At 51.1% G+C, this 16,305-nt stretch overlaps 1 protein-coding gene across 1 annotated transcript in view; it reads left to right on the forward strand.

The window, feature by feature from the left end:
- Window positions 1-302: 302 nt before the first annotated feature.
- The window catches only part of RAB17 (RAB17, member RAS oncogene family), a 26,574-nt gene continuing 10,571 nt past the window's right edge, over window positions 303-16,305 (forward strand). Inside the window, exons 1-4 of the mRNA XM_046642795.1 lie at window positions 303-536; window positions 6,198-6,357; window positions 14,135-14,286; window positions 15,391-15,516. Of these exons, the coding sequence (XP_046498751.1) occupies window positions 6,201-6,357; window positions 14,135-14,286; window positions 15,391-15,516 (435 nt within the window). The 5' untranslated portion in view covers window positions 303-536; window positions 6,198-6,200. The remainder of the gene's footprint in view (window positions 537-6,197; window positions 6,358-14,134; window positions 14,287-15,390; window positions 15,517-16,305) is intronic.

The following is a 16,305-nucleotide window of genomic DNA, read 5'->3' on the forward strand; positions in this document are numbered from 1 at the left end:
TGGAAGGAATGCATTCATTTGACGGAAATACTTCCTTCTCTTCTGGGCTGTTAGTTTCAAGGGCAGCAAAGATCCATAGAGCTCCCAGGAAGGAGCAAGGGAAATCTTTGGCATTGAAATGAGACCTGTGACAAAGCTGAGAAACCCAGCAGGAGCTGTGGGACAGCAACCACTGGACAGGAGAGTACTTCCGGCCGGGTGCCCAGGTGCTCCTGGAGCACCGCTTCACAGTCCTTCCTGCTCTGCCCCAGGGGACCACGTGACCACCGTGCACCATGCACCTTGCCCTGAGACCTGGTGGGAGGAGGTCTGACCTGGGGGCGGAGGGCTGGGCACCGTCTTGGCCAGGGGCTGCTGCTTCTTACCTGTTTTCTCCACCTGTCCTGACTGCTGTGGCCACCGCCCCAGCCTGTCTGTGGAGGGAAGCAAAGTTTTCCCAGGCCAGAAGGAGGGAGAAAGGAGACAGGGAGCTGCCCTGTGGGACCCAGAATGCCCAGCAGTCAGGATCCCTGGAAGTGAGCAGGCCTGGGGAACACGTGAGTCCTTGCTTAAACTTCTGTGCACTTTGCAGAGAGTGTGTGTGTGCATGTGTGTTTGTGTCTGTGTGTATCTGCGTGTGTCTGTGTGTGTTTGTGTCTGTGTGTATTTTTGTGAGTGTCTGTGTGTGTCTTTGTGTGTTTGCACGAGCGTCTGTGTTTGTGCCCTCATGCACACAAAAGGGTACAGTGAGAGGGCAGGAGTTTGTTCTATGTGGCCCGAGGTGGCCTTGTTTGGATCCTGATTTCTTGCTAGGTAGGTCAGGTTCCCAGAAGGAGATTCCTATTTAAATAGTGGCCTTCGGGGAAAATTCCAGTTAAAAGCCTTATACGTGAACTGCTGGTAATGAAGCATCATTTGGGGAGTCACTTTGAGGGACGCATTTCAAAGGGATCGAGATGCTCCGTTCATGCAGGCTGACATTGGAGCAAACAGCTGCGCAGTATCTCGGTGCTCCCTACACCCAGGCGAGGGACATCAGGACAATGGACTCAGCAAACCGACCCTTCCCTAGAAACTCCCCTCCTTACAAAAAAAAAGGCTAGTTTGGATTTGCAATCATTTTTCCCTTTGGTGGCAGGGAGATGAGCTTGTGAGAAATGGAGAAGCCCCAAATCATGATGCGTGGAGAGGGTCTCCAGAACCCTCAGCACGAATACCGCGTCCCTGAGAACACCTTTGTGTTCAGAAAGACTTCAGACAACCCAGTCTTGATCGAAGTCTGGAGGCAGCTCAGGTGTCACGTTTTCAATTTGCTCTCTGAACAGAGGGCGCCAAGCTCTGATTATCGACAGCTTACAACGTGTAATCACGCAAAAAGTTATACATGAAAATGCTTCCTGCAGTCTGATTTATTACAGAAAGAAGATGAAAGCCAAGCAAAATGATTCAGCAAGTTGCCATAGTTGTAGGAACGTTACATGGTTGTTAAACATATATGTGTTGAATGCGTATATAGCATATATAGTGATGTGGAAAACTGCCTTTGATATAATGTGAAGATTTTTTTTTTAAAGGTTGCATACGTAGTTTTATGTTAAAACTATGGTTGGTTTGTTTTTAAGATTCATAAAAAAAAAAAAACTAGAAGAAAGTAGGCAAAGTACCTGCCCTGGTTGTAGTAAGGGTGTCGCCTTATGGATAATTTGAGTTTTTTCATATGGACAATGACGTGTTTACATTTATGGTAGAATAATATCTTTAAATAAAGAGATGTATCATTGTCAAAGGAATAAGATACTGGTTTGTGTTGTCACAGTAATGACACATTCATTCGTATTCCACCTATTTTTTTAATTCAGACATGTTTTGGGCTAAAGATTTTCTTGACTTAAGAGTTTTATTAATCTGGGTGAATAAATGGCAAAGAAAACTTGAAGGGGTGTCTCCAAATACTTGCCAAAGCATCGCTGTAGGTGTGTGAGAACTTTCTTTCTTTGTAAGATTACGGCACAGATCAACGGAATAATTCTTCTAAGCACGTGCCTTCAGTGCTTCCAGCGAGAAACAAGGTATTAGCCTGGGGTGGCACAGAAAGCTCAGAAATTCCATTCTTAAAAGTGTTCCTTTTTTCCGGCTTAATTGAGATATAATTGACATATAGCATTGTGTAAGTTTAAAGTGTATCACATGTTGATTTGATACATTTATATGTTGCAAAATGATTGCCACCATAGTGTTAGCTAACGCCTCCGCCCTGTCATATAATTACCATTTCTTTTTTGTGGTGAGAACATTTAAGATCTACTGTCTAGGCAATTTTCAAGCATCCAATACAGTATTATTTGCTAGAATCACCATGCTGTGCATTAGATCTCCAGAACTTGCTCATCTGTTATCACTGGAAATCTGTACCCCTTGACCAATATCTCCTCATTTTCCCCACCCCACACACCCTGGAAACCATCACTGTATTCTGTTTCTCTGAGTTCGGCAAAAAAAAAAAAAAAAAAAAAGCGTGATTTATAAGTTAGAGCTTATGTTGTTTTGATTAATGAGTCCAGGCCGGCGGCTGCCAGGACAGGCTTATTGTACCGCTGTTCTTAATGTGGGAGTTCGTCATGCCGCTCTCTGTAAGTGGCTGAAATCATGCTCACCCCCACTGGATCCAGTGTGAACATGAAGGCAGCCTGCTCTGGCTTTGAATTCTGTGTCTTTGTTTTAGAAAAGATTTTGGGCCTCTCTGTGAGAGGGGGATGACACCAGGGCCCCGGAGGCTCCTTGCTCAGCTTCCATAGAAGGCTCTGTGCAGCCCAAGAGTGCAGGGGTCCAGGAGCATCCCACTCTGCTCCTCTGTGAAGGTGGCCAGCCCCTTAGGCTCGGTCAGTCCCACCCCCGCAGCCTCATCTGAGTTCCTGTGCAGGGTGGCCTTAAAGAATGTAACTTACAGCTTTTCTCGGCCTCTCAGGGCTGAGTGGCCAGTTCGAAGCCGCTCTCAGTGCCTGCTGGAGGCCCTTCTGTTCTTTCTTTACTCAGTTACTCAGATTCACTGCTGCCTGGGGTTTGACTGGCTGTGCAAACCACATGGTGGAAACAGCATGTCTGCCCAGTCATGCCTTCTTGCTAAGCTCTTCCCATGTGTGTTCCTGAGATATTGATGTTGATGAGCAACTACTGTGTGCTCAATGAGTATTCTCCTTGCTCTTGTGAGAGGTTACAGCCCAGCAAGAGAGACCAGTCATTAAAAAATAATGCTACGAATTAAGGGAGAGTCAACAACCGAGATAACGTCAACCAAGAAGAGGAACAGGGAGCTGTGGGCCCCATGATGGCAGAGACTTTTGTCTGTTTTATCAGCTGCTATTTATGGGGACTGGACACGTGATCAGGGGTATGGGCGGCAGCTGCGAGACCAGACAGGAGGCTGAGGAGGGAGAGAGATCCGCATCAACTTCAACAGAGGGAAGCGAGCCGATCTGGCAGCTTCACCAGAAGGGAAAGTCCGTGGTTTATTTGACGATGGAGCTGACGGGCCGTCTCTGGAAATAGCCGCACTTTGAGACACCATCTTTTCATTATCCTTTCTGAGGCTTCCTTCAGAACTCTGGGCTCTGATTTGCCACTTGGCCGGCAGAGTTGAATGGCTAGGCTGTAAATTCTAATCCTGGAGGGCCAGCTGGCTTTTCCTGTGCTTTCCCGTTTGTCCATGTTGTTTATTTTACTATGTCTTCGAGCTCAGTTTTCTGCCAGCGGGTCAGAAATCTGTGGAGGAATTGCTTTGAGTTCTTGCATGGGTAGACAGGTTCTGGAGAGGAGAGTGGTCCCTCTAGGACCCTCACCTGGGTGCCGGGTCTGTGAACTGAGAAGGCCTGGGCTGCTGTCTGGAGCGTGTTGCTCCTAGAGCCACCCCCCAACCCCCAACCCAACCCAGCTGACTCTCAGGGAGATCCTGCTCTCTCTCAAGTCACTCATGTCCTGCCGCAGGCTCCAAGAAATTGTCCTCTGTTGGGGCAAATATTTGAAAACACTGATTTTTTTTTTTTTTTTGGTGAGGAAGATTGGCCCTGAGCTAATGTCTACTGCCAATCTTCCTCTTTTTGCTTCAGGAAGACTGTCCCTGAATTAACATCTGTACTGGTCTTCCTCTATTTTATGTTGGATGCCGCCATGACTTGATGAGGTGTGTGGGTCTGTGCCCGGGATCCGAACCCTTGAACCCTTGGCTGCTGAAGCAAAGCATGTGAACTTAACTACTTAACTCCTACACCACCGGGCTGGCCCCTGAAACACTGATTTTTGGTGGGTCATTTGCCCTTCCTCTGTGTTTCCACAGTACCCCATGTTTCACTTCATTCTTTCATCCCTCAGGTATTTATTAAGCACCTACTATGTGAGAGGCGCTTTTCCCAGCCCTGAAGAAAACAGATAAAATCACAGCAGCGTTGGTTCTCAGCCTTGGCAGACCATGAAATCACCTGAGCAGCTTTAAAAAAACATGGGTAGAAAATTTAAAACTTTGTCTTCCTATTCCTTCTCTGCAACACGTCCACTGCCACCACTAAGCGTCATAGTTGATGGCAAAACTCGAGGGTCTCCGGTATAAGATGGGGCTCCAGACACACTTTCCAACAACCACCAGCTCTGCTGAGTTGCACCCCTTTTCCCCAAGGAGTGGAAGAGCCCGGGAGCCCTTCTCTGCCAGACCTTGTCGCTCTCCAGTCACTTTCTGTTTGGAACAGTCTCGTTGGCGTTTAGCCCTCAGTCCTGTTTGTTTGGAAACTTTGATCCCAAACTTGCTTCTTTTCCTCTTGTGCCCACAGGGCAGACCAGAGCTGGCTGCGGCTGCTCTTCCAAATCCATTCGCTTCCTCCATTCCCACCCAACCCTTGAGGGGCCACCCTCTCGAGGAGGGAGAGGAGACTCTGCTCATAGGACTGGCTGTCCCTGTGGTGGGTTTGGATATTTTTTAGGGGAAGTTTCTCTCTCTAGAAGCAGCCGAGATAATAAACGAACGCAAAGTGAAAACGTTAGGATGCCACTGTTTTGCAGCCCCCTAATGAAATAGTCAAGCAAGGAGTGGTCTTCAATGACCACTAACATCACAAAGAGCCCACTGGACAGTATTCAGCTCCTGGGGAGATGCACACCATGTTCACGAAGCACACTTGCTGAAAGATAGCCTGTGTCTGAGCAGATTCCTGTGCTGAGCCACCAGGCTATAGAAAATGCAAAGTTCACAGGAACATATTCAGTGACAACACATGGATGCAATCAACAAAATCTACTTGCCCAAACTGCAGGACGATCTGACTTCTTTGAGAAGTAAATTGCAAAGAAAAAAAGAATATATGTATATATATTGGGATTTGCAGATGAAACAATAGGGTGTCTGGGATTTGCTTCAAAGTAACCTTTGATGGGGGTAGGGTTTGGTGGTGTGGGTTTCTGTCTTGTGGGGAAAGAATGTTGGCCACAGCAGATTATTGTGGAAATGGATGATGGATGCATGAGGTCCATCGGAATGACCTCCATTCTCTCTGTTGTGGTATGTGCCTGAAATTGTCTATAATGAAAAAATATGCAGGGTTTGCCCAAATTTGTTTTGATCACAGAGCTATTTTTCTCCAGGGCTTATCACTGTGGGTTTTGAGACTTTAGATACAATGAGAAGGGGTAAAATGTTTTGAGATCCTTGAAACACCAAGTTTTTTTTAGATAGTTGTTTCTGGAACATCAACCTTTTTTTGGTATTTTGTTTGAAACACTGACTTTAATCCATAAACCAAAACCTGAGAGAGCATTTTATCTGCCAGGTGCTTCAGATACTTTGTGGAATAAGTAATAGATTTTTAAACAGTGAGAATTAGTGGAATGAGGACAATAAGCCAATGTGACAAGTAGCACGCAATCATTATTTGTCAGAGTGTGCAGCGTTAATTATGCTGTGGCCCCTGCTGGGCACCATTGACACACTTTCCAAGCCTACACAGCATCGTTCCTCACAACAGCCCTACCATGCAGCTATTGTTCACCCTGCTCTAGAGATGAGAAGATGGGGTGCAGAGTGGAGCGGGGTGTCAACCCAGGCATCTCGGACTTGGTGCTCTGTTCTGCTCAAGGCTGTCCTGCATTGGACCAGGGAAACAGCGTCCTTGGTGGTGAACTTGCTAAGATTCTTTGGCATCAGACATTCAACCTCCTTCAAATGCTGTCTTTTGCAGGGCATGGCGCAGGTGGCTGGGGCCTCCCGCCCTCGGGCTGCTCCGGGCCAGCCCTTTGTGTTCAAGCTGGTCCTCCTGGGAAGTGGCTCTGTGGGCAAGTCCAGCTTGGCTCTCCGGTATGTGAAGAATGACTTCAGGGGTACCCTGCCTACCGTGGGATGTAAGTGATGGCACAGGGTGCCCTTTGTCAATCTCCAAGCTGAGAAGCTGGGGCTGTGGACCATGTGTGGGGCACATGGGGACGAGGCCGCCTGGGAATTTCCCAGCTCTCCTGGAGCATCAGGCTGTGCCCAGCAGGTGCAGTGAGGGGTTTCTGTCCATCTCCATCAGGCAAACATGCAGAACCCGGCACGGTCAGGTTTCAGCTCAGCCGGAGTCCTCAGGGGTGCTGATTCAGGGTCAGGGTCGCTGGCCCCAGAAGGGTTGGGTGTGTGAGGGATTATGCCCATGGGAGGGCAAGCCCCTAAGGCCCCCCGGGCTCTGCCACTCAGCCACTTAGACCAGCTGCATCTCACCCTGCCTGGTCGCCCTCCTGCTGACACCACTTTCCTGGATTGTTTATCTAAGAGCAGCTCCCTTTCTGCCTGGCCTCAGTTTACCAGCCTGGTAGGGGTTGAGGGGGGCAGAGGAAGGGGTGGTGGTGGGAGGGGCAGACCCGCTCACTGTACTTCTTAAAGGGGCTGACACGGCATGGCTCTCAGAGATCTTCGGAGCATCTGCTGGGCTGTCAGCCTCCACATCCTGCCTGGGGGTGAAAATCCCGTTTCCCACCTGAAATACAGAAACGTAAGCCATTTTTATGCCAATCCTTCTGGGAGGCAACCGGCATGGTGGAAAGACACCTCACTCGGAGTCAGAGCTTCTGTTTCAAATTTGGACTCTGCTACTGATAAGCCTTTAGTTTCCCTGAGTCCACTCATTCATTCACTCACTCACTCATTCATTCTTTCACTCATTCATTCATTTATTCACTCATTCACTCACTCACTCATTCATTCATTCATTCACTCACTCACTTATTCATTCTTTCACTCATTCATTCATTCGCTCACTCATCCACTCACTCATTTAGCAAGCGTCTGCTGGGCATGGCCTCTGTCCTAGGCCTGTGTCAGGTGTAGAGGATTCTATAACAAGCTAAACAGACACATCAGACATAGAAACAACACAAAATGCTACTTGGGATCCTCGATCTTCTCAGGAAGATGGTTCCTAAGAACCCCGAGGGATACAGGGGGCCGAGGGGATCTGTCAGGGTCAGGCCCCCAGAACTGGTGGCGGGAGAGGCAGAAGGAGGGGTGAGGGGCTGGCTCCAGGACGGGAACTCAGGGAGAGCTAGTGAAGACTAAGGATTCAGTCTGGCTGAGAGGGGCGCAGTGTAACCTTCTCCATCCTCAGGAAGATCGACACCACTCACCCACGCTATCGGACTGGGCTTAAAAAACCAAAACAGAAGGGGCCGCCTGGCGGCCGAGCGGTTAAAGTTCTGCACTCTCCGCTTTGGTGGCTCGGGTTTTGCGGGTTCAGATCCCAGGTGTGGACCTACACCACTCGTCAGCCATGCTGTGGGGGCATCCCACATACAACATGGAGGAAGACCGGCACAGATGTTAGCTCGGGGAGAATCCTGCTCAAGCCGAAACAAAAACGAAAGCAAAAGAAAAACGCAACAAAGTCCTGAGTCTGGCCTCAGGGGGCTTCAGTTGAGAGCAGAGACCACAGAAGGGGGCCTGGCCAGGCTGGGGTATCGAGGGCTGTGCACTGGGTATGTACCCGGCTGACTGGGATCCAAGATGATGGAGAGAGATGGCAGGTACCAGACCAGGCAGCTCGGTCAGGGTTGGTCTTACAACAAGATGTGGGAGGAGAAGCTATGGCTCACAGGGCCCTGCCTGTTTCTGCCTGTTTAGTGGGAACACAGCCACTCCCGGCATTTGCATATCCTCATCGGCTGCTTTCTCTCTGTAAGTGGTCACCACAGTCATGGTATGTCCCTTGAAGACTGAAATATTTGCTATAGGGCCCTTTACCAAAAAAGTCTGGGATTCTTGTTCTAACTGAGTCTTTGAGAGAGAGCCGGCACCCAAGAGGTGGTGGGCGGCCACCAGTGGGCTCCTGGGAGAGGAGAGGCCAGAGAGGGTGATGTGGAGACTCATTTAGCTCAGCCTAATCGACCTGCACGTCCGCACGTGCTGGGCCCACCTTGGGGGCGGGAGGGGGCCCAGATGCCCAGCGCCATGCTGAGCCGGGGGACAGTGCTGGCGTTGTGTATTCACAGAGCGGGGGAAAGGGAAGCTCAGACAAGTTTGCTCGCTTTCCCGAGCAAGAAGCCTGCGGGCTTAGCTCTTCCCAGTTGCTGCAGCTCATGGAAGGCGGGGGTCAAGGCCCCGCCACCCCCGCCCGCTGGGTCCTTCCATTCCAGCAAGTCAGGGGCCAGGCGTCCCCTCCCCAGGCTGCCCAAGTTGCCGGCACTCTCTTCAGGGGCTGCATGGGGGTCAAGAGGATGGACAGACCTGGGCCCAAGTTGGATGGGGGGGTCTTTGCTGGGGGAGCAGGTCTGGGTGTGCCCTCTCCTCTCCTGGTCCTCTGCCCTCCTGGGCCCCCTCCCCCAGGCCCAGGCTTATCATCTCTCCAAACCTGCTCCACAGGCTGGCTCTGCCTCTGCCCTGGGGCTGGTGCCTTTTCCCCTCTCTGGTGGCTGGGACTGGGAAGGGAGGGTATGGTGGCAAAGGCAACCGATTACATTAGATGTGGCCCCAGCCCTCAGGCTGAGGGCAGCAATTCTTCTTTGTTCCATCAGCCACAGCCCTTGCGGCCAGCACTGATGTACCCAGTGCCTACTGTGTGTGCCGGCAACTGTGCTGAGCGTTGGGGACGCAGAGGGGATGAGCCCTCCTCTGCTTCTAGGAGCTGAATCCCCTGTGGGAGGGATGGCCTCCGCCGCTTACATCCCAGGGTCTACACCCCACGCTTACCTGGGACATGATTACAACCTTTGGAGTGGGTATTCTTAGCATCATTACAGAAATAAGTAAAAAAATAATATTACTTATTTCACTTATTATAAAGTCGACACAAAATAACCAATAGCCAGTCTATAGATAAGAGAAATACGGGGAGTTTACTATGAGCCAGAGTGAGGATTATAACCTGGGAAGGACTTAGAAAGCGTTCCGGAGAAGCATGGGTTTCAGTGCAGTCTTATATCTTTTTAGAACAAAGAACATACATTAAACACACTCAGGACACATTTTCGTCAAAGTTTCAACAAAGGTGTTTAGTTGCAAATTTAGGTCAACTTGACCATGATGTCAGGAAAGGGAGTAATCTGGGTGTTACCAATAGGATGTGGGAGGGAAAGCATGCCTTCTTACCTTGAGAGGGTGACTCCTTACTTTAGTGGTTAAGCAGGTGTACAGCGTATGTTTGATAGGCCATAAGTTCAAGCCAAATCAGTTTTGAGCCCGAATAGCTACCCATATACCTTACTATGTGAAAATCTCTTGTCAATGACATGATATTTATTAGTATTATGTTATTTTATTAATTATTTTTCTATTGCAATTATTATGTTTTTTATAAAAGTGGATATTTCCGCTTTTCTGATGAGGAAATGGAACATGATCATTCCTTTAATTTATGTGAAGGCAGTCTGTGTTGTCCAAAACCCCTCTGAAGGCAGACACTTCTGTTTCTTTGTTTCACGCACGCCCTTGGCTTTATCAAGAGAACACGCTCTTGTTCACGGTGGGGGTGAGCGGGGGAGCAAGGCCTCCGCGTAGGATGGGGGTGTGCACCTCCTCCTCGTGGGGGAGCTGGGAAACAGAGGAGGCTGTGTGTGCAAGCACCCAGCCTGCAGGAAACTCTCAGTAACTATGAGCCAACGAATGGAGGACAGAGGCCATGGGCAAGTGGCTTCTTCTCTCATCTCGATGTTTTTATCTCTGAAATGGGATGGGACCACCTTCCTACGGTGGGCCCTCCTGGAAGACTGACTCGAGGGCATCTTGAGCTGTGCATTACTGCAGGGGAGGAAGACATTTCCTCTACCCTCTGGGTCCTTCTGGCTGGGCTACACATTTAACTGACATGAGACAGAATAACAGGAGAAAATTAAACAAAGCTTTGTAACATGTATACATGGGAGACACTCAGGAAAGCTGAGTAACTTGCCAAAATGGCAGAGGTTCTCATCTTAAATATCATCTTCAGCTAAAGACAAAGGAGGATCTTGGGGGTGGGGAGTCAGTTACGGGAGATGACCAGAAAAAGCACAGCAAACAAGAGTCAGGTTATCGTGCAGATGTAAGTCCTTGCCTTCCGCATTGATAAGAGTTTCTAGAGACAAGGTCATCTCCCTCTTCCTGGTACAGAGAGGGTGATACCTTTACAGATGGAGATTTCCCCTACAAATGTAAATGTCTCTTACTAAGGGTAACTTCTACTTGGTTTTCAGAGCTTCTCTCCTGCCTGCAGTTTCTTTAAAGTAACCAGCCCAAAATAATCCTCAAGCCAAAGAGGCACATCTTGGGGTAGCGTGTGACAATTTAACGTCGTCACAGTCCTTGTGTGTTGCCCCCCTTCTGCCAACAACCGCCCCACACACCTGAGGGCTGGGGTGGGATGGGGCCTGGTATGTCCATGTGGTGCCACCTCGGGGCAGGCCAGATTCAAGATACTCCAGCCTTCAGGAGGACGATAGATCCCTGGGCTCCCTCCAGAGGGTCTGGATCTGTTGGTGAGCGTGTGGGGTGGCCCCGCAGTGGAGAGTTACATTAGCACTGGGCACGGACCCGGACAGTGTTCCAGCCATCCCCAGGCAAGACCCCGTCCATCTGGAGGAAGCCGGATCTGGAGCCCTAACTGTGACAGACGGACTCACGAACCAGAAGCAGAGCCAGAGTGAGCATCCCAGGTGGCCACAGCCTCCTGGGGGCTTGGCCTGCTGGGAGGAGACCAGAAAAACCCTGCAACTCCCACCACTCCCAGCCACCATGGCTTCCAGTCCTGCCACAGGAGGGGACCTGGCAGGGTAGGTGGGCAGCTCCAAAGAGTGACCACTGTGGGCAGGGGACTTGGGCCACCAAGAGCCCTGAAGGCCCCTGGGCTCCCACAGACCCCACATCCTTGAATCCCAACTGGCTACAAGACAGGACTTCTGGCCCATTTCCCTGTGCCCGCACTTTGTTGGTGACATCTTTTGGAGGGACAGTGACATCTAGTGCTCATGTGCATATTTACTAGCAGAAGCCAAAACGAATCCTGGACCCGCTGGGCCTGGCGTGGGAAGGAAAAGGCACTGACACAGTCAGCCTGGCCACATCTCACGTCCCTTCGAAACTGAACTTTGCTGAGGCCCCAAGAAGAAGTTATCCGTTTCGTATTCCCTTCAACCAGCGATCGGCTTATAACTTTTACAGAAAAGACAAATCCTACAAAGAGGGCCTAAATGAGCAGAATCAGCAGTTTCTCTAACTTAAAAGGTAAAAAAGCAAAACCACTTTTATCATGTTAACCTTGAGTAGAGACACTTTTTAATTTGGGGCAATAAAACAGAAGTTGGAGAGCAGCCCCAGTTAATTCTTACGTCATTCATTGCCCACTAGGGGTTTATTCAGCTCTCCAAGTGGGAAGCACTCCAGCTGCCAGAAGCCCCCGGAGAGAGAACAGAGCTGAGCTCTCCGTAGTTCAGAGGCTGGAACGAGGGCAGGAAGTGTCCCCCCGTCACTGGGGCACCTGTGCTGAGGTCTGCGATGGGATCAGAAAAGGAAGGAGGCCTGCTTTGTGTCGTGATGGGGGCCACTCTATAAAATGGAGGCCAGGTGGCCCCAGTTCAGACGATAGTCCGATAAAATTGTGCCCATGTGTTATCTCCAACAGCGTATTCTAGAAATGTGAAAAATTCCTGGTTCTTGGCCTGATCCGGCCCCCACACCCCACCTTGTTGCCAATATGATTTCAGGCAAAATCTCCAAGTCTGTCTGGATTTCTTGGAAGCTTGGTTTTTGACCGATTTTTGGCATTAGCTGGGAAGATGTCAAAACATGGTCTGTGGGGTCCTGAAGAAGGAAGATAACAAATGTGGGCTCTTTTTCCAGGTTGGAGCCAAGGAGTCCGTGGGGCCGGGGGTGGAAGATTGCTTCGGAGACCCTTCCAGGGCCACCTGAGGGTCTCGTGTTTCTCTCTGAGAAGGACAAGTTTCTGCCATCTGTAAATATGCGGTCACTCGCGCCTCGTCAGTGCTTGAGCTGAGAACCCTGCACTCCTTGGACATTTGGGGGGATTTTACATCCATTTAAAGTCAACCACCAGCCACCATTTTCAAAGTGGAAAAGGAAAACATCAGAAGCTAAGATTGCTAAATGGAGGAGGCAAACCTGAGTTTTACGTCCATGTGTCACCTGGCAGTGACAATTTCTAGGATCCAGCCGAGACCAAACTCAGAAACGTGACTCGACAGGATGGAAAACAGACAGAGGATGTGGACAACAGGTCGATGTTCCTGGACGGTGAGTCAGGAGAGCAGAGAGAGGGCGGCAGAGGGACAGAAGCCTCATGTCCCAGACTCCGTGCTTCCTCTTTTCTAATGGGTTTGACAACCGCCCCGGGAAGAGAGCACCACTGGCTCCGGGTAAAGAGGAGGAAACTGAGATGTAGCAGGTTTAAGCAAGCGGACAAAGTTCACGCAGCTGATGGACCTTTGTCCAACGCCCGTGCACGGCCTTCAAACTCACGTCATCGTCAGTCCTGATGCAGCACCTGTTACGTGAAGTGGCTTACATCCTGTTCCATCCTGACAGTGGCCCCTTGTGAGCCAGGAGCCATCAGTCCTCCTGTTGAGATAAAGACTGCAGCTTTGTGTGACCGAGTGTCAGAGTCTGTTCCAGCCGCCGTGACAAAACACCACTGACTGGATGCCTTGAACAACAGAGACTTATTCTCACCATTCTGAGGCTGGAAGTCCAAAACCAAGATGCTGGCAAGGGAGGTTTCCCTCTGAGGCTTCTTCTCTTGGCTTGTGGGTAGGTGCCATCACGCTGTGTACTCACCTGTCTTCTTCTTTGTGCTTGCAAAGAGAGGGGGCGGGGGGGGGGGGGGGGGGGGAGAGAGACAGAGACACAGACAGAGAAAGAGAGAGAGAGAAAGAGGAAGTCTGTGTCTTTTCTTATAAGGGCACTGACCTCATCTTGAAGACCCCACCCTCGACCTCATCTACCCTAATCATCTCCCAAAGGCCTCACCTCCTCACCACCACTTTGGGGGTTAGGATCTCAACGTACGAGTTTTGGGGGGAAGTTTATCTGACTTCAAGTTCATGGACATGTAGGAAAATGCAGGATGTGCAGGCGGAGGACCCCAGTGGGGCCTTCTGTTCAGGAGCCATCCCAGCCTAGATTCTCATGAGAGAGAATCATGGTCTTGCCTGCTCTGTGCTAAAAACGGCAGCCCAGCCCCATCCCTTCTTCTCCCACTGTAGTGGGTTGAATCGTGTCCCCCAGAAGATGTATCTGCATCCTAACGCCAGGGCCTGTGAATGTAGGCTGATTTGGAAATAGGGTCTTTAGAGGTGTAATTAGTTAAGGATATTGAGATGAGGTCATCCTGGATTTTGAGTGGGCCCCGAATCCGACCACTGGTGTCCTTATAAGAACAGGAGAGAATGCAGAGACACAGAGGGGAAGGCCACATGAAGACGGAGGCAGAGATGGCAGTGATGCGTCTAGAAGCCCAGGAACATCCACGGGTGTTCCGCTGGACAGGAAGCCACCACCTTCCAGGGAGGTCTTTTCTCAGCCTCCCCGACCATGGGCGACAGGAAGCCTGTGGCTGGCAGTCCCTCTGAGCGGTTGGCTGAGCCCGGGGCTCGTGCTGGCCCAGGCTGAGTGGTGGACAAAGGCCCCAGCCTCTGGGTGAAGCTCTGTCCGGCTCTGTTTCAGGTGCATTCTTCACAAAGGTGGTGGATCTGGGTGCTGCGTCTCTGAAGTTGGAGATCTGGGACACGGCCGGCCAGGAGAAATACCACAGCGTCTGCCACCTCTACTTCAGGGGAGCCAATGCTGCGCTTTTGGTGTATGACATCACCAGGAAGGTGAGGCTTGCTGCGGGCATGTCCCCACCCTCCTCCGCAAGCCGTCTGCCCTCCGTCCTCCCAGGCGCAGGGACGCTGTCATCTGAAGGTGTCAGGGGACTGGTCTGTGCTGGTGCTCATGGTAAACCCCCAACAAGCAGTAGAGAACACTGCAGTGAAAGTTGGTCACTTCCTCCAGGAAGCCCTCCCTGACAACCCCTCCTTCTCCTGCATGGTGGGGTTTGGGTTCCTCTGTGGTCCTCTCAGAACATCCCACACAGAGTACCACTATCAGTTGCTCACGATTCCTTGAGTGCGGCTGAGTTGGTGAGAGGGTGTCACAGACAAGGGGCAGACGTGGCCCCTGGCTGCACGTCCCTACACAGAGCATCATCCAAGCAGATGGTAAACACAAGTGAGCAGATACTTGGAGCAGGAGAAGGGAAGGGTGGGGTTCTGTGGGAGTTGATGGGAGGGGTACCAAACCCAGCTGGGCGTACATTGTGGGAGGGCTTCCTACAGGAAGGTTCTGGCTAAGACATGGGGGAAAAGCAGGGATTAGCACTATTAGGGCGGGGGGGCAGGTCAGCAGGAGGAGAAGAGAGTTCTGGTAGGAAAGCAGAGCGTGGTGGAATTAGGGAGGGTGGGTGAAATGTGCGCAGCCACTGCGGCACTGAAAGCAGACCAGCCTGGTGAGCTTTGCTGCAGGGAGGGGAAAAGGGCCACGGGGGGCTGGGTAGGAGCCCCCGATACCTGGTCTGCAGGGTGCTGCAGCTAGGGGCATGGTTTGGGGTGATAGCCACTCCCCCAAACTCTCCTGCACAGAGGGGTCCTTGAGGGCATCCAGGAGTGGAGGTCTGACTGGAGCATCCCACAGCCTCCGCCTCCCGGGCCCTGTCAGTGGGAAAAGAGGTGCCACGAGGCCTAGGCCACCCGAAGCGGGAAAAAGATCCGGCTGCGCCTCCTCAGGGGAGCAGAGCAGCCTGTGGGGGTCTGTCGTATGGTCAATGGGGTCTTGAGACATTTTACACAGTGTGGCATTGACACCTGCTCTTTCTTCCCTCTGGGAGAGCTGGTGAGACCGCCCAAGGGTTTTGTCTGGCCTGATGTTTTTTTCTTTCTTAGGATTCCTTCGACATGGCTCAGCAGTGGCTGAAGGACCTGGAGAAGGAGTTCCACCCAGGAGAGATCGTGGTGATGCTGGTCGGCAACAAGACGGACCTCGGCGAGGAGCGGGAGGTGACGTTTGAGGTAGGACTGGAGACTGGTCATGTGTCCCCCCAGAGGAGAAGGGAGTGACCCCAAAACACACACACCCACTTGCACGCACACCCATGCACACACACCACACAGATGAACACGTCACACCCACCCATACACATATGCACACACACACAGCCACATACCCACACATCTGCGTGTATGCATGCACACCCACACAACCTGCCTACATATGTGTGTGCATGCATGCACCACACACACACTCATGCTCACACACACCCATACCCATACACACACAGTCACACACCCACACACGTTTGTACATGCACCCCCCCCACACACACACGCATTGACAGACACTCCCACACACTTCCCATGTTAGTTTCCCTTTTGGCCAAAGATTTCTGGTTGTTCCTGGAAGGGTCGGACCCGGAGATGGTCGCTGTCCAGGGTGGGGAGAGCTGTGAGCAGCAGGCAGGCTGCCCTCCTGCGAGCTGGCCGAGGGGGGACCAGCCTGATGTCACGCAGGGAATGGGTAGGGGCCCTGGCCAGGTCCTGGGGGTCACGAGGAAACCAGGATCCCTCCATATCACTTCAAGAAATGTGAGTTTTTGGATCTTTTTCTTTGTGTTCAGTGAATTATTGAAGAAGGGGCAAAAGAACAAATCCAAATTTCTATGCTAGGAACTGAGCAAGGGATTAAAAAATGAAAAAAGTTGCAGTTCTGTAAAATGACCAATGGAAGACTAAGTGCAATGGAGAGATGTGTGCACAGTCTGTGCGAGCCCAGAGATCTAGTGGGGTGTGTGTGTGTAGGAG

This window comes from Equus quagga, chromosome 17 (assembly GCF_021613505.1).
Source record: "Equus quagga isolate Etosha38 chromosome 17, UCLA_HA_Equagga_1.0, whole genome shotgun sequence".
Classification (NCBI taxonomy): Eukaryota; Metazoa; Chordata; class Mammalia; order Perissodactyla; family Equidae; genus Equus; species Equus quagga.